The 25,961-nt window shown below is 44.5% G+C and overlaps 1 protein-coding gene across 2 annotated transcripts; it reads right to left on the bottom strand.

Annotated features, from left to right (window-relative positions):
• Positions 1 to 345: 345 nt before the first annotated feature.
• On the bottom strand, positions 346 to 17,412 carry LOC103906169 (transmembrane protein 182). Of its 2 annotated transcripts, none has more exons than XM_009288009.2 (5): positions 17,113 to 17,405; positions 14,413 to 14,530; positions 11,965 to 12,063; positions 9,170 to 9,307; positions 346 to 1,222 (listed from the first exon to the last, which is right to left on the bottom strand). In XM_009288009.2, the coding sequence occupies exons 1-5, from the start codon at positions 17,263 to 17,265 to the stop codon at positions 993 to 995; spliced, it is 738 nt and encodes a 245-aa protein (XP_009286284.1). In that variant the 5' UTR covers positions 17,266 to 17,405; the 3' UTR covers positions 346 to 992. The 2 variants fall into 2 exon arrangements, with proteins under 2 accessions (XP_009286284.1, XP_009286285.1); XM_009288010.2 differs by lacking the exon at positions 346 to 1,222 and adding an exon at positions 1,232 to 2,326 and having other exon boundaries at positions 17,113 to 17,412.
• Positions 17,413 to 25,961: the final 8,549 nt, after the last annotated feature.

Genomic DNA, 25,961 nt, shown 5'->3' with positions numbered 1-25,961 from the left:
GATAGTTTCATATAATATTAGCATGCATTTTTTTTAGTGGGACCACTGTAGTCTGTCAGACAATGTACACCGGAGCAATTTCAAGAATTTAAAAGTATCTAAATGGTATATAATTTGTCTTTTTGGAGCTGGCTGTTGTGTTACGTCTGTAGAATGCAACAAGGTCCCATGGTCTACCATAACAAACAAAATAAAAAATAATAGTGCTATTGTTCCTGCTCCCCTTCTCCCAACTCGGACCATCTTTCAGGTTTTGGGTTGAGAATCCCCACAACACTGCGTCCAGGGAAAATATTAAATGCAGAGTAATGTCGTGCTGTAAAGAAATACTAATTAATTCATGTTATGATTCATGCCACAGAAATGAGTTTATTCACTTATTGAAAGTTAGGTTAGGTCCAGGTACATTTGTATCTTCAGAATCAGGGCGCTTTTAAAAAAAAAAAAAAAAAAAAAAAAGTTTCTCATGTTTCCCGACATCCCATTAAAATCGTTGTCCTTTGACATCAATTAGAGCCAGCTAAAAAAAAAAAAAAAATCATCCTTAATTGCTTTTCAGAAATAGACATTATAGCGTACACCGTTGCAGCCAGATTCGATTACCTTTTACAAGAAACAAGGATGCTGGGAACGCCATAAAACTCCAGCCCTGCTGACTATGGATGCGGGGCTCTGCCGACAGCCGGGGGAGCCGCATTTCACAGCGGAGGCTCTTCCTTGGGCTGCAGGGAAAACCGACGCAAAACCCATAGACAGGTCTAAATTTCGCCAAAGTGCCAAAGTGCTGAAGCTGGACGTTCAGCTGGGGCTGGTTTTGGACTGACAGCGGTTGGATGCTCAGCGCTCCATCCCTGCCTCCATGTAAGAGCGAGTGTAATCATGCACCTATGCTGACAATTATAGCTACAAAAACGATCTAGTCTTCAAAACTTGTGTATGTTTCATTACAAGGACCATCACCAATTTTCTCAAAGGCCTTCTCCAAATTTGTCTTACTCCAGGGACTTCATAATGTCTCTGCCAACCAGGTAGAAGAGGAGTCCGGAAAGCAAAACCAGGGGCACCCCGGCTGCGGCGAACATGAACGACCACCCGTAATACACGTGCACGGGTACATCGTCCATGCACTTCTCACTTCTCTCCAGAAGGATGTACTTCCGAAAATCAGCGGCAAACTCCTTCCACATCACAAAGAGAAATACGAGCAGGAGAAATAAGCCTCCTGGAAAGAGAGACAAAGATGATTTATTCTCTGCTTACAACCAGCATATGAAACACAGAAATAAAATTGAGAAAAGATCGCAACACATTTCCATTTATTCTTGCAGGTCCTTTGCATCAAAGCTTAGCGTTGCAGAATTATTATTCATGGCATTGTTCTGCAGGTTCCCGTGAAAGCCCAACCCACTCGCCATGGGAGAGACCCACACCACCGCGACCAGCTCCCGCCCAGCCGCAGGCACACTGGCGCCTCGTGCTTTAGCCGCCGGTGCTACTGAGGGCTCCATTACAGCTGGATATGGCCATGGAGAAACCATCATGAACACGGCTGATGTTCGCAGCAGGGATCTGCATGAGGCTATCTCTGCATTCCTGTCCTAAAGGGGGGTTGTTTTGCCTTTTTTATTTTTAATTTGTCTGAGATGAGTGAGAAGGCGAGACTGAGACTTACTTTTTCCTTTTTTTATCTACCCTTCCAAGTAGTGTCAGATCCAATTTCCACCAGAAATGCAAAGATACGGGGATCAGTCCTGCTGATGGCAAGCGTTATCTGGCATCGAACCTGCTACACCCAGCACCGGCGCAAGCAGAGCCCACGCAGACACCGAGCGGCTGCTGCCGCTCGTGGCAGTTCCCCTTCACATCTTGTGTTACCCTTCCTTAAGCTGAGCTTTGCAACCAGGTATTAAAACACACAGCAAGGAGTATAGATGATCCTATTTTGCAGAGGAATAACACATAGTAGAGTGGAAAAGGCATGTAGCCATGAGATATTAATCTCAGATGGGCTACTAAATAACAGAATAATAAAAAGAATAATAAACAGCTCATACCACCAGGCTAGAAAGTCTTTTTATTGGCAAGTGAGACCTCCGTTGCCCTCCCCTGGAGCCAGACGGGAGGAGGGCTGAGGCCACACTCAAGCCTGAGCAGTGAGTGCAAGGTCAGCATCTCACGTAGAGAGGGTCCGCTCCCCTTGGAGCCTCCCGAGCCCTGCAGGATGCCTGTGACCCAAATAGCAGATCTCCCGTGAGACCTCGCGATCTCGTATTTCCAGATGCATACCCATCGAAGGTCAGCGTTTGCAGGAAGAGCTCGGTCACATCTGAAAAGCACGTGGCGAACAGGCACCTCCCGGACCTGGCACAGCCCCCAGCGGGTCTGGGGGCTTCGGTGCCTTAATAGGAACCTCCTTTCCCCATAATTCAAAGTGATGGTAGTCAGAGGCTGCAGGTCTAGCTCCCCCGTATGAAGCAGATGACAAAAACTAGAGTGGCCCTAATATTATTTACTGTGTTGCATTAAAGAATATATATAGTGCATTTTAAAGTCCACATATATTAAAACTAAATAGTGACGGTGTGATGACAGATCTGAAAGCACTTCAGTAATATCTGATCTTGCTACTTCACAGCTAGAAGCTTGCTATTTTTAAATGATGCGGTATAACATCTAGATGTACGCGCATAGACACATATATGAAAGAAATACATCACAGATTATAATATTTTTATAGTAGAACTGAACAGTTTGAAATTAATTTAGTTGACAAGTTACCACACAGTTCTGTGGATGTGTTGTGGCTTCTGCCGGGTTTAATTTTTCCCCTTGCAATTTTTAAATCAAAGGTAGCTTGTACGATATTTAATTATTCTTCCTGGCAGCTTATACACTACAAAATCCAACTCCTATGCTAAGCAAAAGAAGCGGGTAAAGCTTGACATTGATGTATCTGCTCAGCGATGGTGGTTACTGAAACCTCGGTCAGAGAAAAGACGTCAGTGTTTAACTGTGTTTCTGCTTCTAATGGATATAAGCACATCTGCTGCTACAAACCTCCACTTCACATCTTGTAGCCAAAAATGAGACTTATCTGAAGGTACAGAGGGTTCAAAGTCCTCACTACGTGAGCCTCACTACGGACTAGTTCTATATAACTCTACGCTATATAGAAGTTGAAGCTACCCATCCTAAGCTGTTTTGTCTATTAAATTGCCTCCTATACATTAAGATTGAATCTTAATAGTCAAAAATTGGTGTAACCGTACGAACAGGCTTTACATCACCACACGCTGTTATTTCAAGCCGTTCTCCCTTACATGGAAAAGTCCTTATGTTTGCTGGAGAGGCAGGCTAGGAGTTAAACAGCAGCTGTTGTAACATTTGCATGTTCATTGAGATTTTGATACCACTTGAAATTAAGTGCACAAATAAATATTTTACACTTAATATGATAGCTGTATGCTTAAAATACCAATTATTCTACTATAAGAAAACGATTGCATGTTTAAATAGTCACATGTCCTTTACAAAATACAATATATTGATAAGAAGGCAATTAAGTCTTTATTACTGATGTAATTTAAAATTAAATTAATTAGATAGCAACTGAACCTTGAAAAGTGCTCTTTTAAAGATCAATTTCTATATCATTAACTTATAATACCTACCGTAAGAGACGCAAATAAAAACGTAGCCCTGGCAGAACAGAGGACACGGGTGCGGTAGCGTACTTTTGAATTATCTTACTTTTCTTTAAATAACCAGGGGTTTTGCATTGAATTGTCCCAGGAAAATTTAGATGGTCTAAGCCTCCTTTATTGAAGAAATCAGATTAAAACCTACCAGTTCTTACTGAGGAGGGTGTGGGGAAACCCCGTGAGCGGGTGGCACCTTCCCCAAACTCGCCAGGAGCTAAGGGTGGGGAAATGGTCCCTCCCCTCGCCCCAGGAGAAGCGCCAGGTCTCGGTATGGAAGGATTTATTATTAAACAGGTACTGGAGGTGATGGCACGGCCACGGCATCTAAATTAAGAACATTTTCACACGCTGGGAAAATGAGAAGAAAATGTAAATTAAGCAGCTTTCTTCCCTGGAATAATTACAGCTGAGTGGCAAGGAGTCCTTGGGATTTACACCATCTCCTCGGCGAGAAAAGAAAATCAAAAGGGCAGGTGCAGCCGAAGAAGGACGGTGGAAGCGCAGAAAGGGCAGCTCACTGAAAACTGTTCAGGAAAAAAATGCTTACTTGGAACAATCACAAGTATTCATGAAACTGCCTAAAATTTGTCACGCTTTTAGACATTAGTAGACTCATCATAATGAGAATATCAGGATTTTTCACTCTCATATTACCAAAGTAAGCGTTTGGCATTTTTCTTTTAAAATGCTATTTTATTTTGGATTTTTCATCTTTTGAACAGGTCTCACTTTACCATCTCCTTTTTTGGGGCTTCTGGTCTCAGCCGCAGTGGAAAGACGTCTTTGTTCCCTGCCAGCCCCAAATGGCTTTTTATGTACAGAGACAGATTTCTTCCTGCCTTGGGCAGCAAAATGAAAAACTGAAAAAAATCTCGTTTTCTTCCCAAGAAATGAGCCCTGCATCAGCACACATGCCTGAGACGCAGGACATGGGTTGGGTTTGGGTAAGCGTAAGCGAAGACCTCATCAAACCAGACCATCCCCATGCTCCTCTCAGCATCCCTGTGGTTTCTACCACTGGAAAATTAGCGAAGTGATCTCTTTCTTTCTCTCCCCTTCGCTCTTTGCCTCTGTTCATTAGGATGGTATGGAAAAAAATTAACTGTGAAACTCCGGCTTCAAGGAGTTGATGAGGTCAACGGCATCTTCTGGGGAGGGGCTAATTGCAAGAAAATTGAAGCGGGGTATTAAATCTTTCTCCTTCGTACACTGCTAACTGCAGGACAACGAACCCCGGCGCTCCATCTCCCTTTCCCGGGAGAGCTGCACCTTCGTTGTGAGTAAATTGGAGTCGGGCTTTTTCTTTCTCTCCCTTTATATCCTTGTGACACCTTTAGAGCTGCTAATTGTAGGACAGGTGAGTGAACTCAATCTTTAACTCTTATTCTGCGGAAGCTACTGAACTTTTGTGTAATCTGCTAATTACAAGAAAAATGAACTTTGACTCATTCGCCTTTCTCACTAGTTGCCTCTTGAGGATGTTAATAACAAGGAAATGGAGGGGTGATCTTCAGCTGCCTTTCCATAACTGTGAGTCTTTACTGCATGTAGGGAGCCTGAGATTGCCAAAATGGAGATGCTTGATTTGGGAAGAGGAATCTGAGCACAAAATTCAGCATTTTTATTCATGGGACTGGCGAAGCAGCCTTTTTTTTTTTAATGCAGTCGGCTCACACTGAAGAAGAGGTTGGTCTGAGCACACACCGTGCTCCTCTCGCAGGACCATGACACGGCTCTGAAAGCACAGGAGAGGCTTTGTGCTGCCTTTGCCCACTGGAAACGGCCCATGGCCACAGAGATCCTGCGGCTGCGGGACAGTGCAAGCATGCCCATGCGTGCCACACAAGTGGGGATGCTGGAGCAGCTGGAAGAAGTGTAGACTGTACATGGTTCATCATGTATTTGTGCTTTCCAGCGTAAGGCAAGCGGATAACAAGCTCCTCTTTAGGTTGCTTAACATTACCTGAGACACGCATCCTTATTGCTTGCTTTGAAAACTCACCGTACAGTCACGCTTTGCCCGTGCGTTCCCTCCAGAGCACTCTCCCCACCCCTGAGCAAGCCACCAGGTAGAGCTCTGGTCGTTTTTTCACTTAAGCCTACAGCTATGCAGCTGGTCCGGACGTATTAGGGCAGCGCTGCAAGCTCAGTAATTGCCCTAGGTCTGGATGAAGCATGTGCTCACTTCCAAGCTCGGTCTCTAAAATGCCCGAAGGAAATTAAAACCGAGGAGCACAAGTACAGGGAACCAAGGAGCACAAACAAAGTTGTCTCAGCAATTCAAACAGTTTCCAGAAGCTGCAGTGCAGCGTTCACCCAGCCCTCTCGGTGACATTGTAGTGATAATTAATCATATTGTCATCTGACTATTGAAACAAGGGGACAATTAGTCACCAGTCAGTAGCTGCCTCCCCCTTGCAAGCACTGAAGCTAAGTCTGAGATGGCAAATGTTAGGAGGAAAGCAGCACGCTGGCTATTTGCTCATGCAATTCGGGCGCTTTTGGGAACAGGCTGGCAAGGATAACTGCTCAGCTGGCGAGGTAGATGTGCAAATGCGAGAAGCAGCAAATGTCAGATGGGCTCCAGCTGTATTTCCCGAGTCGCCCAGCAGAAGAAATCGAGGGGGATGGCTCCGGTCCTTTGAAAGGGCTCTCAGAAGTGCCACCCACCGAGCACTACATTTGTTACGGTAGCTGGCAGACAGTCAGATTTGTCCTCTTGAAAGTACAGTAAATAAAAGGCATCTCGGAGAGGAAACCCAAAGGGATCTAATTGAGCGATAACAATCTTCACCCTTAGGCATTGAATTCCCCCAGCGATGGAGGGGCACACGCAACTCCTCGAGATCACGTCAGGCTGGTTAACCATAAATGTGCTTGGGAGCGTATTTTACCAATAATATCTTTGGAGCCTTTCGGTGGCAAATGTTGCATTGTTTTGCAATGATTAACCACGGCTCTGGTTTCGTCACCTCGGCGTGGGCTGCTACCAAAAGGGGCAGAGGGAGGTTATGGACAATAAAGTTGTATATAAAGGGTGCCCCGAGAGGCCAGGTCATCTTGCAGCCATGGTGCCCCATCTCACCATCCAACTGCCAGAACACGTTCCCTCTCTACAAATTGCCAGCGCTTTCACACTTCCTCAAGGAGACATCATTTCTGCGAGGGAGGTTAATTAACACTGACCCGCAGGCCATGATTAGAAGACAAGATGCGCTTTCTCCTGCGTCGTCTCTCCACATCCCGCTATCTAAAGGAGAGGGACAGCTAAGGAGTTGAAGCTGTGTTAAACCTATTGTTCCTACTGCTTAGCGCAATTATGCAAAATATTTTTAGAAGGGATAGCAAGAAAATAATCATGGAAGGATGCATCCCAAATCCATCAGGAAGCCAGCGTCAAGCAGGATCCAGAGGTCTGAGTTCAGGATACCCCCCCCAAAAAAGAGGATCAGCTGAAACTCTAAGAAAACTTTGCTGAAAATGCTGAAATACTATTGCATTCTCCTAGCTACAGTTTAGATTGAAAATATAGCAGGAAGCCTCTTCCAGCTGAACTTGTTCCTCCTAATGACAGTTAATAACAGTGATTGCTGTTCAGATTGAAACTGCATTAATACAAACTTCAATTTAAAACAGCGGCATCTTTGTCTAATGCCAAGAGGTTTATGTGATGCATAAGCAGCTCTTCTAAAAAGTGTCACATTCTATGCCCCAGCCTTTTAATCAAGAAGTAGTCAAATAAAGTGCAAAAACAATGAAAAATAAAAGAGGAATACGGTGATTCAATATTACTCGACGTCCTTTTCTGTGTGATATTTTCTTATCTGGCCAGCGTCAGAAGGTGACCGATCTCAGTTTTTCCATTTGGGATGAAAGTTGAGTGTTTTGAAGAGGTAGAGCTTTAGCTGAGGTAGCCAGGGTGTCACATCTGAGAGGATTCAAATATTCGGCCCTAGTCTCGCAAGGAGAGATGACTTCAACGCACACACGTGTCAAGTGGCCAACACTACCCAGTAGAAGGCATTGGTACCTGACCATTGGTACCGGAGATCTGATAGCAAGACGTCTTGCATTCCCAAATGAAATCCGTGTGTGTAAAACCACATGAAATTTGCCTTTGGAAAAATTAAGCCCAACCAAGCATTTATTAAACTATATAAGAAAGAGATAAGCAGATACCCACAGGCTCGCTGCCCTCGCTTCAATAACTGAAGACCTAGAGGCAAATGGAAAATTGGACAAAATGCAAAGCGAATTAGCAGAGGCAGGTAGGGCCACATTGATTTAGTGCCTTCCAGATTTTTTAGACAAATAAATAGATGTCATCTAGCTTCATTTTAACAAGCAGCTCAGCTGGCATCACATGGTTAATTGTTAGTACATCTGGAGGAGATAGAAATTAGGAAAGGAGCTATAAAATGGATAAGGAGCTAAATAATGGGGGGAAAGGGTAAAAGGTAATGATGGGAGGGCATGGTGAGATTGGAAGGAGTTTAGGTGGAGTTCCTCCAGGGTCGGTGTTGGGACCTCTCTTGGTAAATCTTTCCATTGATGTTTTTGGTCCAAAGAAACTTGAGCACTCTCAAAGCCCAAACTGGGAGCAAAGATACTGGTTCATGTTTGATTCATGCCGCGTATGAGGAAGCAGGACCTGGTGCAAGATCCGTAATTAAATGCTGTTTTTACAGAGAAAGATCTGACTTCATTATGAAGTTCTTCACTTGGCATGGCTCAGCTGAGCTCCAGCCTTTAGCTGCTTGAGTTGCAAAAAAGCTTTTTTCTGAGTTTGAGTCACTGTTATAAATCAAGTATTTCTACTAGTTAAGCCAGCTACTCCTTCTCAAATACAAAAAAGGAAAAAGCCCAAGTGCTAATTCAGTGGAATCATTTGTAATGGCAGTGGGAATAATGAGTAAATGCCTATTTTTAATTCATTTTCCTACTGTGCCACCGCTTTATCTTTTCAGGTTTTATTAAGCCAGCCCTCCCATTTTGAATCGCCAGGTATGCCTTTCATTTCTCAGTGGGTTTCCAGCTCTACCAGATGCTAACAGCAGAGACAGGAGAGGCCCAAATGCAAAGACTGACTTAGGGGAACAGAGCGTGGCTGATTGCTGCCCAGGGTTAATGCTACTACGGACTTTACTAAAATAAAAGGCTCTGCTCCTCTGCATTGCATAGAAGAGTAGGGGGGAGAAAAAAAAAGTATTTTTCCCAAACCCCAGCCTTCCTGGGGGTAGGACGAAGGACTATCTTGTTAAAGCTGGACTGGGCATAGAGGTTTATTTCCAGTGGGGGAAGGAGGAAATCATTTACTCCAAGTCAGTGCAGCTCCCATCAGAGCCCCCAGCTGCCTCCAGCAGCGCCTCATCCCCGGCTGCCTCCCCTTCCCCTGCACGCACGAAGCGGAGCGCGGCCGCTGCATTCCCGCCCCAGCCGTATCCCGTTACCGCAGCTTGGCAGCTTACCCGAGGCAAGGAGGAATCCACCTCCGACTTTGTAGGACCCGGGGCTGACGAAGGGCACGCTGCACACCAGCAGCAGCCCTCCCACCAGCCCGGCGGCGATGGCCAGCATGATGAACGCCGTCCAGAAGCCTCTGTACACTGCACGGTCAAAAAGAGTAAAGTCAGGGGAAAGGAGAGGAAAAACGGTTTTTGGAAGTCCATACTTAACAACAACTGCTTCAGCAACAGCAAAAGCAATAACCTGTAATGCTGCTTGTGTTAGGCAGAGCTGGAGCTCCCGCTTTGCTAACTCCCTGCTGCGGCATGGGTGCAATGCGCCTGGAACCAGCGCAAGTTCAGGTTGAATGTCATGCCCTACATAATGGGATTGGAATGAGTACAAGGGGTTGGAAGGGTTTGCCGGGGAAGCACACCACAAAAGGGGGTGAGAGTAAAGGACACCGTGCTTAGCTGTGCCTGTGGGGGATGGAAGAGCTTGGCAAGAAAGGAAAGAAAATAGCAAAATTTGGAGAGACGGAATCAGACCACATCTTTGTTCCGTTTTAATTAAAACTTACGGAAGGTGCCAGGTTTCTGGTTTAAAATAAAGGCGGGTTTTGTTAGCAGGACTGCAGGGAAAAATGGGAGCTCATGATTTCCCCCATGAATGGCCTTGCTTGACTCCAAGTAAGAGAACAGGGCAAGAGAACAGCTGCCTCTTCATCCACTGAATTTGGGGGTTTTGCTGTGACTTCATGCAACCACGCCAGCCAGAGCCGAGCAAGCTTGCGTCCACCACATCCCACGGGATGTGACGTAGCCCACTGATTTCAGTCCCCCAGTAGCCAAGTCTCTTCCAGTCACCGTCGTAAACCTTGGCCAAAGGTGGTGGTCTCCAGGCAGAGACCGTCTGATACCCTGCTCCCCATTCCCCTGATTTATCTGATGCCCTCGGACCACTGCATCTTGCTCTGCCTGTTGTTTTTCAGAAGCGCTAGTTAGAGAGATTTAAGCCGAGCACAAGCAAGTGGGTAATGCTGAAATGATTCACACTTGAAAGAAAAATGATACAGAGAAGATGCATTTTACTCATTTGAAACCATTTTGTCAGGAGAGCCACTTAGGGAGAGATAAGTATCTTGAACTCTCCAAAACCACAGAATTCATTTTCATGTTTAACCTCCCGTCACCCATTTCTCTCAGGGAGCCTAAGAGGATGCAGATAAGGCAGAATTATCTCTGGAGCAGGTAATAGCTGGAGGACCCCTCTTCTTGGACGGCCTCCTGTTTTGTCATCATTTGCATATGAGGATGGACTGGTTTGAAATAAAATGAGTGTTAACGACAGAAGCGTCTGCTCTCTGCAGATGTCCGAATGCTTTGCAGCGGGGTTGGTGCAGCAGAGGAGCCCAATGCTCCTGCTGCCCTAAATGTGGGTGCTGAGACATCCTCGTCTCCCCGGGGATCATAGCGGGGTGGGTGCCGGGAGCCTCCAAGGCAGAGCCCCGCAGCACCCTGGGGTGCAGCCCCTGTGCAGATCCTCTCCCCGGAACCTTCCCGGGATCCGTCCCAACAGGCATTTCTGGGAGGCAGCTGAAGAGGGTTTCATAGCAAGGGCTGACAGGCAGGGACAGATGCTTCCAGGGCCCTTTATTTAGTACGGAAAAAATAGTGTGTTTATCAGCGAGATCATTCAGAAACTAGACGTCATGCCTGCCTCTCCTAAGCTGAAAAAATCCCACCGCTTAACCCGCATGTTTGCTGCACACAGCCTGCGATGGGCTCCTCCTTCTACCATCGACAGGTCCCTCGTATCCATTTTACACTGCGGTGTGTTCCCCAAGGCAGGAATCCTGCACAGCACAGCAAAAGAAACTAGCTGCTCTCCCTCACATGCTCCTACTGACAAATTTTTTTTTTTTTTAATTAATTCCTCATTAAAAAAAATATAGAAATAAAAAAGGTACTGCTAAAGGCTAAGGAAAAGGTCAAGATGTTTGTTTGTGCAGTATGCCTGCCCCGGATCCCCGGAGGCAACGCAGAGTGATGCACACTATTTAAAGAAATCAATTCATTTCAAAAAAGATCATTGAATTAATTCTAGCTGCTGCCACCAATTTAGCAAATTAAAATTCCTAACAGCAGCTGACTCATTAAAGAACTCTGAAAATATAGAGAAACATAAATAAAAAGGGAACCAGTTGAAAGGAGAGCTCTCCAACTGTGTCATATTCGGTGTATTAAAAATAAGCCAATCACTTACGCAGATCTTCTAACAATTTGGTCTTTAACTGATTTTCCAGTGCTTGTTTATTTTGTCTCGCAACAGATCAACACTAGAGCTCTCTCAGGAAGCCAGACTCTGGAAACGAGTCAGCGCTGGACTGCCACGAGCCTGCCGCCCAGGATAAATTATTTGTGTCGCTTCCCGCTAGGTCTGGATTTGGCCATGGGTCAGAAGCCCTTTGCCTCCAGCTCCTCCCAGCGAGCGAGGAGGTGGGAGAAGGAAGAGGATGGATTTAGCATCCTCCCTTGCTCATGGGAATAGGCACCGAGCACCCAGCGGGAGGGTGCACGGCTTATGGCCAGGCACGGCTGGCTCTGGAGGAGAGGAGACGTGGGAGGACATCTCGATGTGCTCACGGCTCGGGGCAGTCAACTAAGCAAGGCCATTTTGTAAAGGAGCGTTCCAAATGTCTTGGTCATGCTTGGCCACATGCATTTGCAATGGGAGAACCACAGCACTGACACACATCATAAATCTCTGCCCGGTCGCTCGGGAAAGGAGCTGCTGGGAGAGCAGGAAAGAAACCCACCTGCGGTCGTGTCGTAGGAAGGATGGGGGAAAGGTCCGAGAGCAATGGGCATGGGAAAGAGGTAGCCATGCATGCAGAACTTGGGGTGTGCTTGGCTGGCTGAAAAAGAACAACAACAACAACAAAAAAACGGTTTGCTTTTGTTTTCTGCAAGATCACAGTTACAGAATTCAGAGGGCAATGCCCTAGTCTGCAAAACCTACAAAACCCTCACCGAAGACAGAAGGCTGGGGAGTAGAGAAGGATAGTAAATCCTGGTTAGGAAGAAAAAAGAAGAAAAAAGAAGAAAAAAGAAGAAAAAAGAAGAAAAAAGAAGAAAAAAGAAGAAAAAAGAAGAAAAAAGAAGAAAAAAGAAGAAAAAAGAAGAAAAAAGAAGAAAAAAGAAGAAAAAAGAAGAAAAAAGAAGAAAAAAGAAGAAAAAAGAAGAAAAAAGAAGAAAAAAGAAGAAAAAAGAAGAAAAAAGAAGAAAAAAGAAGAAAAAAGAAGAAAAAAGAAGAAAAAAGAAGAAAAAAGAAGAAAAAAGAAGAAAAAAGAAGAAAAAAGAAGAAAAAGACTGATGAGAGAGGGGAGGCATAACAGGATCTGAGACTGCTACCCATACATCTTCTCATCTTCATAACCTGAGTCTGAGGTGGACACAAATCATAAAAGATGGGCCAGCTGAAATTACTGTAAATATTCCCATTGCTGTTTTCCTCCAGAAAACGTGTCAGGCCGCCTGGAAGGTGCAAAGGTGTTTGGGTAGCAGAACAAGCTACCTTACAAGACCTCCAGTTTGTGAGAAGGGAAAACACAATTAGAATGGAAGTGCCCCATCAATATTAATACCACTGAGGCTTATCGTGATTAATGGTAATAGAATGAATGTTAAATGAATTAATTAATGGTTGGCCACTTATTTAAATATGTTCCCCAGCTCAAAGGAACACTTTATAATAGGTGGACATTAGTTCATGCTAAATTGACTATGGAATACCTATTGAATTAATTATTACATCCATGAGAGCAGCAAATTAATTTGCCATGATCAATCCTATTATAATAAATACCTAAAGAAGTAACACAAATTTGCCAGTTATCAGAAAGAGTCATTTTACTTCAGGTAACATTATATTATATCATGTATTTCCATATAATGTAATTAGATGGCAAACTCCCTCTCTCAAGCCTGTCCTTTTTTATAAAAAAATTTCTGTGTGAGAAATCTCACGTTGTTCAGTTGAACAGCGGCAGTAACTGTTCCTGCAAGATTTTACGGGCAACACAAGCCAGGGAGCGGGGCACAGCAAAGTCGTCTGAAAGTTTAATCTCTGCACAGCAAATTTATTGTGGGAACCTGCATTATTTGCAGCCAAATGCCCTACGAGGCGATCACGCTGCTCCACAGGCACATAAACATCTTTGAGCAGACCGAAGCGCCAGCGAGCGCAGGGTCAAGGCTTTTGCAGAGTTTAATACCTTTGCAGAACTTATTTAAAATCTCTCTTTTTTTTTTTTTATCCCCAATACATCTCTGGGGTCGGGGCCTCCCAGGGAAAGGCTGTCCTCTAATTACCCACTGCGCACTACTAACGCAGGCGAGCTGGTTGCTGGCTCGGCTGCCGGCGGCGCTGGTGCCAGGCGCGTTGTGGGGTGGTCTCACTCCTTTGCTCTTTCTGGTGGGAGCACCTGGTTCACTGGGCCAAGACCCCACGCTTCACTGCACGTGGGCCACCAGTCAGCACCAACTGGTGTCTCAGAACAGGTTTCACCTTCTCCTTCAATTTTTTTTTTTGAAGAGTGAACGCGCTTGCAGAAAACAAAGTATTTTGCATCCCTCTCTGTTTATTCACACGTGTAATTTCAATGACCTTAAAAAGCAAAACAGGCAAGATCTTAAAATAAAGGTCTTGTGTGCTTAAGAGCATAAACGCATGTGGTTACAGCTCTCCATGGCCCACCACTGCCCACTGCTAGAGGACCTGAGCACCCAGGGAGACCACGCACGTGTGTGTCCAGCCTTCCCCGTGCTGAAATCAGTGGGAGGTGGGAACACTCCGATGGCTGAAAACGCTAACAGAAGAGCAATGCCAAGGGCCAGGAAAGGCATGGGCTCAAATTTAGCAGACCTTAGCTGCACACAAACATCAAGAGATATGGGGGGAGAGTTGGTCTTGCTGATGGAAGCCACCACTCCATAAGACTTTGTAGGTGATATATTAAATGGCATCAAGAGGTTCCTACATCTCTGTGAACAACCCTCTGAGAGCAAAATCCAAGTCAAAAAAAGAGCACAGAAAGGGTGAGCCAAGTTTGCTTTTGATAGAGAGACAATGAGAATGAAAAAAAAAAAGGAAATAAAAAAAGAGAGACAACTGTCTCTTCATCCCTGGGAGCCCTCGTTGTGCTTGTTTGCAATTCAAACTGTGAGCGAATGCTGTGAATGCAGTGCAGTGGCATCATACTCACTGTACCAGAAGGTCCAGATGGTCTCCAGGTGGCCCTTGCCAAAGAACCAGCACCGCCAGAAGAAGCCCTCGTGATGGAAAGTGAGGATCTCCTTCCTGACCTCTGTCGGCGTTTCAGCCTGTGGAGGAATGAAAGCCCAAGCTGATACAGGGATGATCACGGTGGAAAGCTGGAAAGTGTATTTTTTGCTTAGGCAGTTGTTGCTTTCATTTTTTGTTGGGGTTTTCATTTGTTGTTGTTTGAGTTGGTTTTGGAGGGTTTGAGGAACACAGAGGCAGCTGCTGTTCTTGCCTTTCTGTCAAATCAGAGCTACAAAATGTTCCGATAACAAATCATCCTGCAGACCTTCACAAAACAGTTTCTTTTTTCTCTAGTATCTTTAAACCACTGATTGCCAGAGCTGGATGGGTATGCCGGGCAGCAGAGCATACTGGGTGTATTCTACTTCTTAAATACCTTCCTCAAGTAAGTTTTACTGCTGTTGTACCCAGTTGGAAGCAGGATGATTACCAGTAAGCAATTTTAGGGGTGACCCAATGCCACAGTTCAGATGTCCTTGCTACTCTGCAGGATCCATGTAAGGTCTGGCTTAACCCCAGAAGACAGCCCAACTCTAACACTCCCATTGAGCCCCTCCCAATCACCAGCCCAAAGGTTCTCTTCTTTCCCTCCCTCTGCTGAGCCCAGTAGAAGCTATACTAAACCTTTGTGAGACAGAAATCACTGTTTGCTCACACCAGTCTTCTCGTAGACCAGGATAGGGATGTTGACAATTTTTCCTTTTTTGGTGAGTCTACTTCAACCCCCAGACCAGACCTGCGAGCACAAGGTTTAGGTCTTTCCAGAAGGAAGGGTATTGCAAAGTTGAGTCACGGTCTATTTACCAAAAAACTTATGAAAACTATAGCCAAAATAAATTTTGCCTTTCTCACATACAATTAGGTAAAGGAGACGTGACTGTTCTAAAATTACATTTTGTGGAGGATGGATAAACTCCATACAGGATTGGACCCTGTGAACTAGGGAAAGGAGACAGGACTCAACGAGGAGGTGTTAGAAGATACTTCCCTTGCCTCAAGGTTTTTATGCATCAAGTCATGACCGCTTCCAGAGCTCTGACCTGATTCTCCTTTTACTTTCAGGATAAAAATACTATGACAATGGTAACATGCAGCCCTCAAACTTCATCAGCTGGATGGCTGTTGACTTAGTGCATCTACGGCACATTTAATCGCTGTTTGGCAGATACTCGAGACCATCCTTATCTGTAAGGGACAGGATTTGCCAGTTTAAGAAAGGGCAGAGAAGGGAAAAACACAGCCTGTTGTACACAACTAGTAACTGAAATAGAAATAATAGAAACAGCGTCTGAAATAGAAATAAAATAGCTCAGAAGAAAGCGTAAGAGCAGTTCCTATTTCTGCCTGGCGCTTTTGAAGTCGTTCTGCCTTAGTGACAGGCACAATAACACTTGGCCAAGAGCGTATCTGAAATGTTTGAGATGCTTATTCATGTCATGCAGTGCAACGTCTCTAGTCTCTCCACTTTAAAAGACAACAGCACAAACAAAAATCTGAAACAATTAACATCGTCATTTCCCAAGTGCACAAAAACTGAGCGGCACTCCTCCGTCCGTGACTCTCTGCCATTTCCAGGGCTTTACTGCGCTGCTTTAGACAGTAAAGACAGTGTCTTCTGCCAGGCAGTTTTTCTATCGTAATTTTTTTTTTTTCCCCACAAAGTCATTTGGAAACATGACTCAAGCGAACAGTGTCCTACATTTGATTATGGGATTCTGAAATGAAAGAAAATATTTCTTGCTGGCATCATGATGCTTACCAAGTGTGACTCACCACACCAGAAAAAAAATCAAACCTAATTGGATTGAACTTTGAAGTAACAAAAAGTCTGCACACAACAAGGATCTTCCTGTCATTTTGTAATTGAAACCACACATCGATCAGCGCAAAAACATTTTTGAAGAGTGGGTGGCTCAGGGAACTGATCTGGTTGTTATTTCATTGAAGAGTTAGACAATAGCAAGTGCAGCTAAAATCAAACTTTCGAAAGGATCTATAAACAAGTGATACCAGCAGTTAGCACTAAAATACCAAACTGTCCTTTGAAAATTACATTTCCTGCTAACTAAAATCCTATGTAAGTCTTAATTTTAAAATATATAGGCCTCCTCTTGTTAGATGTGCAGGAATTCTTGTCTACTCTGTTCTGCATCTGATGTTTGCTTTTGTTTTCTGTCTGTGCTGTAGTCATATCGCTTCAGACGTAAATGATTGCCAAGTCCTACACCTTAAAATATGAACTATTTTTAAATTAAGAAACTCCAGAGGAAGAAATTTTTTAATGACAAATATCAGGAGATTTATTCTGTCTTTAGAGGCAAATGCTGTCAACAAGTAAAGCTCTTACATTTTTGCCTTTCATTCCCTAATGTTCATATCTGCGAGATTACAGAGGTGCTGTCTTAATGTTTCCTAGACGCACTTTACTTCAGTCAAAATGCTAGATACTATGGAAATGCTGGTTTGGATTTTAAAGTTAGCTCAGGCTGACATTTTACATTAGCAGGTCACTTTCAATGAGCGTAAATATTATCACAGATTCAAAACTTTAAAAATTTAAAATTTTAAATTATTTAAATAAGTCAATTCTTCCGAAGTAAGACAAGATTTCAGAGTTTACCTCCCCGGTCTGCAGAGTGCTATTCCTACGCTCGAAGACGCCACAGGTCTCCGTAGCTAGAAGCCAGTAATCCGTCCCGAAAGCGATGAGAAAGAGCAACACCCCGGTGCCGCCGAGGATCCCGGCTGCGAGGGCAGCTACTCCAGCCTTCATGGGGCAGCAGGTAGGCAGCAGAATTGGAAATCAGAAAAGAAGAAAAACACTGAAGTTTCCAGGGTCGCTGGAAGAGGGGGATGAGAGAAGTGTTATTTTTGGACACGGATAATAATCTTCTCCCGGCTGGTGTGAGTTTCAGTGGGTGGTGGGAACAGGACTAATAAAAGCAGATGACCTGGCGTAACCAAACAGCTGTGGCATTAAGGAACATGACAAATAGCTATTGAGACAGAGCAGGAAGATTTCCAAATAAACACACGGCTGTTCATTTCAGAAGAGCGGTGCAGAGAGCCCTTAGCCTCGGCCGGTCAGGCAGCATCTGTAGGTCACGAGTGGTTACGATGCAGAACTGCCCAGGACACTGGAGAGTTTTTAAAACCCCGTTTGCGCATGAGATTAGTGGAGAGGCTGTGCATGGCTTGAGCAGATCTGAACTTGAAGATCTTTACCATGTCACGGAGTCTGCAGTTTCTGCAGCCGTTGCTGTGAGATACCTTTAGCCGTGTCCTCGCAAGCGCAGTGCAGAAGCGGCACTTGTGGAACATGCGTCTCCTTCAGCTCCTGCTTCCTCTGAACAAAACGCTAATGCAGCTTTCACACAGAGTAACCCCAGAGATCCAAGGAATAACACTAAACCATTGGTGAGATCTTAAATATCTTGGTTGCTCTCAGAAGTGATGCAATCAACCCGTGCAAACACGTTCAAATCGGGCAGGTCCACATCTAGCTAGACAAGGAGCATTAAAGTGGGGTGTACATAACAATATACCTAGAGTGTCTTGCTATGCAGTTGTAGAAAGATGTTCTCTCTCCTGCCACAGAAGAGCAGACTATATAGCATCCATACCCCTCCCACCGCCTCAGCCTGCTGTGGAAGAAGTATCTCATGGCGACGAGGACATTCCTGCATGGAATTTCGTTGCCATTTGTTTCCTAATGTTTTTATCTTCTGCTGGAGCATCTGCTGTAGATCACTGCCAGGAACGGGATGCCAGACTAGGAAAATTATAATTTCTGTAGGGCAATAACTATATTCCTGTGCCATGCCAGGAGGCTGGGGAGCAAATTTAAATTACAGTGAAAATTCAGCTTCTGATTTTCTAACCTTAGCCTAGGTCATGACCTGTTCTAAAAAGGGGAATAGATGAAGATGTTGACTTCCTTATCCTATGGGATTTTGTGTTGCCAAATTAATTTCCAGATTAATTTAATAGTTAAAGTTAACTGTGAACATATGGGTATCTCAGAGAAACTGCACACTGGTTAGGGAAACTGGAGAGGGTTGGGTAAAATTTTGACTACACTTCTAGCCAACTGTTGAGGCATATGGACTGATGAATATGCTCACTCTTCTTCTATGAGCACAATAGACTTTAAATTATAATAATTTATTCTATCCTCTGCATTGTTCTTTCTTAACTATTGCAGGCTGGGATAGCTTCTAAATAATACATTAGACCTCTCATCCTCACTGTCACAGGGGCAGAGCTGCTGTTTGTTTAACCTGACCGCAAGTGCGTGAGGCATCCGATAGGATCCAGGAAAGAGGTCCCTGCCCCGAGGAGTCCCCGCACAGACACGTGGAGAAAGGAGAGGTGGGCCAGGTTGCAGACTTACCGTCATGCAAGGTCAAAACTCAGCCACAGTCCGCACAGCCCCATTAGTTAGAGCTAGAGCGTGGCTGCAAGGGGCAAGAGTGCAAGGAAGGCAGAAGATGTTGTTGCATCCGGCATGGCAGAGCAGGCGGGGGGTGAGCAAGGCAACCGGGAGCTGCAGGACAGGGCCAGCGGGTCGTCTCAAAGGTTGGGTTTACATCTTGGTTGGTCGCTAAAATGGAATAATGCCCTCTGATGTTTGTATAACAGGATGAAAGTCCTCACAGCAGGGCTGGCCGCTGCTCTCGGCAGGTAGAAGCATCATTGCGTGGCCGTCAGACAGGGAGCAGTGGATGTGCACCTGATGGGCGAGCCGCAGTACAAAGGCCATTTTCAGGGAAGTGAAAATATACATCATGTCTCTGGCCTGCTTAACCATCCCTTTTCTTCCAAGCAAACTATTTAGTCAGCTAAGGGAGAGGAGAAATCATACAGCCTCCCACCGAAACCCTTGGCAGCGAGCAGCTCCGCTCCTCCCGCACTCTCTCGGCAGTGCTGCTTGGGAAATGAGCCCTCCTCAGCCCTGTAATTCTGCATGAATAAACACACGCTGTCCCTCCCCGGCCACTTACTCGCCCTCCCGTGTTTAGCTATCATCTCTGCTGGAAGCAATCCCTGCTGCTGCGATGCATTTGCACCTAGGTGCTTCTGGCCAACCCTCCCATCACCTTTGCTCATCCCATTCCTACACGTATTAACCCTCTCCCAGGCCATCCCTGGGCAGCCCAGCATATCGACTCTTCTTCCATGGTTTTGAACTGCAATAACATATCCATCTCACAACGATTGCTGCAATGAGATGACCTCTTCGTATTGAATGGTTGATTAAATACAAAGTCTATCACCTAATTAATCTTCAATAAGTGTAATTTCAATCAGTTGCCATTTAACTAACAAGTAATACTGGTTAAACCTGTCTGAAGTGACAAGAAAAATCAGTTGCCGTCTATTCTTGTGATCTATATCTCAAAGCTGAACACAACTGACGGGGGAGCTTTGGCAATGCTTGAAGGATCTCAGCGAAGACAAGGGTTTGCGCACCAGAAGTGAAGACTTTTTTTGCAGATTGCACTGCAATTGCATAAAATTAAAATGCAAAGCGGGCACTTGTGTATTTTTAAAAAAGGGATTAATGCACACTTCCACATTTATGTGTGTGCTTTTTAGTCAGCTGTATTTGGCATTGCTGTATTTATGCTAATGCGTATTCGCAAGTTAGTGCTGTTTGCCATTTGGAAGGTGTCCTCAGCAATTCTTGGTCCCACTGGCAGAAAAACCCCTGCGTGGCTGCGGCGGAGTCGTGCTGGTGCCCAGCCTTGGCTCCTCACGGGCTGTTATGTGCCCAGCCAAACATTTTCCAAATTCTTAGGCTGTGGAATAGGAATTGAGCTTGCAAGGTCAAAACATCTCTCCATGCAACGAGCTTTCCCTTCTCCTTGGCAAACCCCCAAGCACGTGCTCATCACCATTAGGATCTGAAAAATTCCTGGACATGATGGACAATGAGACCGTGCCTGGGGCACCGGCAGCTGCAGGGACGGGGATGGTGCAGCTGCTCCAGCAGCGTGTGGTGGGAGCACCCAGGCTTGCCGGGGACGGCGAACGCACGTGATGGAGCTACAGCCCCCTTATGCTTCCTTCCGTTCAGCCTGATTATTTTTTTTAATTAGGCATCAACCCCATTGCGTCCAGCCAGCCCAGAAGGTGCCGGCTCCTCACACCAGCAGGTTGTGGGGGCTACCAAAGGAGCAAACTCCTTCAGTCCCGCTCAGCCCTCTGTACCTTCCTTGCTTCTCTATTTCCCCATTGCTCAAGGAAAAAAATTAGATAAAATTAAAATTCTTATCATAAGAATGTTTTTTCATAAGACTTTTTAGTCTTGCAAACTAGACTAATAGAAAAAAAATAGTTCCTTTACTCTTCAGAAAAAAACATCTTTGTTAAATATAAGATTCCGACCCATTCTGGTTTGTGCAAGCATTTTGTTCATATAGATTTTGTACAATGCAATAGTCAGCCTTGTTAATAGACAGGACACACATATACTAGAAGAAAAGAAAGGGAAAAAGAAAGAAGAAATGGCAAGAAAGCCACCAACAAATCATTCCAGCCCCCCTCTCTTCCTCTGCAGTTAGAAATGGCTGGGGATTTTCTGACAAACTAATCAGAAAATACGGGGTTTAAAAACCGAATCATTTTCGAGGAAGGGCTGGGGTGAGTGAGTACCTCTGGAAAAATTTTAAGAAAGGGGTTTCTTCATTTTGAATGTTTCATTTCAACATTTTCAAGGAAAAAGTTCCAGTCTGGAGGGCAAAACACCTTGTGATATCTATCAAAGAATGAAAGCAATTATTAAATATCTAAATTGATGTAAAATTTTTAATAAAATATTTTTTAAAATTATGATCGACTCATCCATATTTTTTCATCTTATCTTTTCCTGGGCTGCTTTATGATGATGCCTTTGCATCTGAACTCTGTGTGGAAATGTTGGCCCTGTGGAAAAATGTGTAGAGCGTTGGGGGTCAGACTGCAGACCTGGGGCCACACTATTAACATCCCACACCCAGCGCTTGCTGTTGGGAGGCCATAAAGAAAGCACAGTGGGGCCATGAGGATGGCCCGGCATCTGCCCAGCCTGAGCTCCGCAACCCTTTGTGTGTTTGCAACATGTTGTAGGGTAGGGGGGAGAAAACAGGAATAAAAGTGCTTTTATTATACAAAAATACTGTAGAATAAATCCTGAAATCGATAGTAGATTTTCAATTTCTCTAACATAACAGGATTTCACTGTCCCCCTCTCAGCCCCACCAAGGGCTCAAGGAGCCCTGATTTTACTCTTCCAGCAGAGATGATCTTTAGTTTAAAGAAGGAAAGAAACGATTTCCCAGCCAGGAACAGCAAGCCCTCATACCGACACTCGGCCCACTGGCCCCAGGTCCTGTAGATGCTTTGCCCGGTCCATCCCACCCCTCAGCACGAGGTCCGAGAGGCACCTCCAGAAGGTGATGCAGCTCTTGGTTGGCCTGAATGACCATTAGGATCACGCTTGCTTCCTCCTACAAAGCAAGTCTCTGCGTGTCAAACAGGCTACCTTATACACGGGCGCTGGGCAGACCGAGAGCTCCTCTGCCTGCCTCCCCAGCCTGAAGGCAGGTATTTACGTGGGGAGCCGTGGAGGGGAGGAGAGCAATCATCCCAAACTAGTCTACAGCCTCCTCTCATCACTAGCTGGTGCCTGAGTGAATATAACACCCCTGGAGCACTATAGCTACAGGCTTAGGACCCCCATCCTAACAAAAAACAACAACAAAAGCAAAAAAAAAAACACAAAACAAAAAGTAATGCCCTGCTAAAAAAAAAAAAAAAAAACAAAACAAAAAGTAATGCCCTGCCACACTTTCTAAGCCTATAGAAACTGGTGATGATGTTGGTTGTCCTTTGCAGCTTGCGTTGCGATGTCTGGAATGCTACACCAAAGCTAGGTAGGTGTCTTAACTGACCATCACCATGATCCGTGCAAAAGTCAGACACAAATACCATTTAATTACCAAGGAAAACGACCCTCCCTTTCCTCCCTTACCTCTTCTGGTGCCAGCGGGGAGCTGCCTTCAGGGTCCTCTTTTCCAGTGAGGTCGAACGAGGGTGCCACCACGGACAGCACTAGGACCTAGGTGTAAGGAAAGGGAAGTCGTATCCTGGACATTTTAATGACCTTTATTTCCTAATTGACCCTGGTGATTTTTTTTCGCCTTAAGCTTTTAAACTGAAATTGTCAGTCTCCAAAACATACACACTCTAGCAAGGAGCTGGGGCTAGTCAGCTCAGATTTTTCACAGAACGAGTGTTTTACCTTTTGATTGATCAAAGACTCCATCAGCACAGTCTGAGTTATCGTTATTTTTTGTGTTTTGATCCATGCTCGCAGAAAAATTGTATATTATGTAGATAGATCAACATATTTTCACTCTCTCATGCTGAAAACAGAGGATTTCTTGCAATTTTATAAACAGATGTGATTTCAGGGCTGCCTTCAGAGACTTCCCCAAGTCCCTTTGGAAATCTGCATACCTTTCTGCATTGGAGCTTACCCTGACAATCTGTCGTGCTCTGAAAGATGTTCCACGTAGTGTTTCCTTAGGTAGACGGGGTGAACATCTGTCGTGGGTCCCTGTGTTTACTGTTGTCTCCACAAACCTCAGAACAAGAAGAAACCAAGGAGAGCAAAGCCATCCAGACCACGACAAGCGCTACCAACTTTGCCTTGGAAATGCCACCGACATCCCCGGACGGTTTTGCAAAGAGCAACCCCCCTAGTATGAAGTGCACGGGAAGGGAGAGGAATAGATATCCGTATTGACGTTTGCCCCTTTAATTCTGCATTAAAACTATAATCACCAGTTCATCTCCATCACGTGCTCCTTTTTCATCTCTCCCGTCTACGTGTCTCTTGGAAGAAGCACATAAGCCTGGATGTTGAAAGATCCTTAATGTTTCTTATGAGGTTGAATACCCCCCAATACTCGATGTCAGGAGAGAAAGAAGCTCAAATTTGCCTCACCTGCTCCTTAAGTGTTGCCAGTACTTTCCAGGATTAAGCCATTATAATCTCCTTAAGCAGTCGTGAAATAAAACAAACACAAGTGTGATTTTCTGGTCAAAGTAAAAATAAAAAAAAGTCCACGTGCTGAACACAAATGCTTTTTGGTGTTGCGAGTGCAAGGGAGATTTATAGCCTGATTTTTAAATGCGGCTGCTTGATCTATGTGCCCAGACTTTTCTGATGCAGTTTTTGGGCTCTCACTTTGCCATTGAGCTACTGCCCGTCATTAGCAACTTTTGCCTATTTTAACCTTAACTTTCAAAAGACTCCTGTAAACTTCCAGAGTAAGCACAGAGCAATAACTCTCTGAACTACTAAAGGAATCAAACTGATGCAATTTATTTCCACAGAACCATGCAATATTCAATGATACACTGAATCCATGTTTTTAACACTATTTAAAGGACTAAAACCCTAGAAAGAATTAATTAGGCATGCTCTGAAGCCTGAGCATTTAACAGTTTTCCACTCAGTTGTAGAATTTTAAGACCACCAACATTGGATACTGGCACAGACTATCAAAGGTATTCTGGGCTGAAATACACACTAGTCAGAGGGCTTGGCCACTAAGCAACTGGAAAATACTTCATGAAAGCTTTAGCTGTGCTATTATATTTTGTAAAGAAACTTTAAGAAAAAAACCCATAGTATCTAGAAGGTTAAATTTGGGGCAGAGTGACTCACTGGGAAAGTATGTACTGCACAGAATATTGTCTTCTCTGCAGATCAAGCAAATTGTTAATACAGCAGAGAGGTATTTATGGTTCCCAGCAAAGCAGGGTTGAAAAGGATTAATGGGCTGGGATCTGCGCAGGATCCGGCCAGTGCACGTGCACAGGGACGCGTGGCTGGCTGGAGCAGCCTCTGCAGCCACGAACCACCGAGCCGCACACCTGGAGCCGAGCAATATCCGCAATTTCTAGAAGCTGGGAGACCCTGCCATCGAAATGTCTCTTGTGCTAAAGTGAGATGAAAATGTACAGTTTCAAAAAAATGCAAGCAAAATGTATTTTTCTTTTTTCCACAACAGATGAAATTTCAGTTCCGTTTTCTGGAAGTGTCCTGATTTTTCCAACCATTTCTGTTGCCTACTACCGTATTACAAAGAAATCTACACGTGCCAAAACAGCCACCATTTGATAAGGCCCTTGGTAGCCCCTAACAATATTGCAGAGAACTCATTTTACATGATGGGAAACTCAAATGGAAAAAGATCATTATTTAAGTACCCAGAAGCATGATGAGTGCTGCACAAGACAAAGATGGTACAGACATCCCGATATTTGGGACAAAAGCAAGAGAGTTCAGAAGCCAAAAGTAAAAAAAAAAGAAAAACTAAAAAAAAAAAGAAGAATTGGCCAAGGGATTCACAAAGTTTCTATTCTTGATTAAAAAAAAAACTCGATTAAAAACTCCTTGGCAAGCAACTTGATTTACTTTCCTTTTTGCTCTCCAGCTACAGAATAAAAAGGACCCATCTTAGTAAATCTTTCTATAGCTGTTTACTGTGCAGAACTTAAGGAGAAATTTTAAACACTTGGGACATTAAACTGCAGGTAAACAGCGGACATTTCAACCCCAGATAGCCGAGGACCTTCAGATTCAGTAGGTTTTTTCCTCTCACTTGTATGCAATTCCTTACGCCAATAAACAGACCATTTTTCTCACGCGTTACAATTGCTTGCCTTGATCTTGTGATCACTGACCAAGGGCTGCACGGGGCAGAGCTGAATGCGCCGCTGTTCAAAGCGGATCTGCGGGGCTTGCTGTGCCGGACCGATGACACCCGGAGAGACACCCCCGCGTGTCACCAGCTACCGCTGACGTCATCGTGAGCGCGTTGCGGATGCAAGGAGGTAGTAACCCTTAGATGATCTCATAACACAGCATATTTAATTGAAATAGAAACGTAGTACATTACAACATATTCATATATGTCGCATATTACAACATATTCAGAAATGGGCAGTTTTCTAAACAAAGTGTAGACAGAGCCACATGATTCCCATGCAAGATGGATTAAACTAAGAAACAAATCAAAATTTTAATAAAGTAACTGAAGACAATGACGGACTTATACTAAAATCAATAAATACGTACATATATGTATATACGCACACAAAATACACACATAAGGCTAAAAGGTCCAATTTTCGTTTGCAATGAGGTGAATTTCCAATGATGGGGCAGTGAAGAGTGGCCTTCAAGTCAAAATGAACTACATCAGCTTACGTCAGGACATTGTAAAGGAGTTTGTTCAAATGAAAATGAGACCTCCACGTCATTGCAAAGCAAATACACACAATTTTGTGTCTTTAATTTAAAATGAAAGCCCCAGTGTACCAGGCAGTGGTCTCCTAATGGAGTATTTCTGCACACAGGAGATTGGTCTGGAAGTCAAAAAATATTGGGGGGGGGGGGGGGGGTGGCTGATT

This window comes from Aptenodytes forsteri, unplaced genomic scaffold, assembly GCF_000699145.1.
Source record: "Aptenodytes forsteri isolate BGI_AS27 unplaced genomic scaffold, ASM69914v1 Scaffold72, whole genome shotgun sequence".
NCBI lineage: Eukaryota > Metazoa > Chordata > Aves > Sphenisciformes > Spheniscidae > Aptenodytes > Aptenodytes forsteri.
The sequence above is the reverse complement of the archived record's forward strand: the minus strand, read 5'-3'. Positions and strand labels throughout refer to the sequence as shown.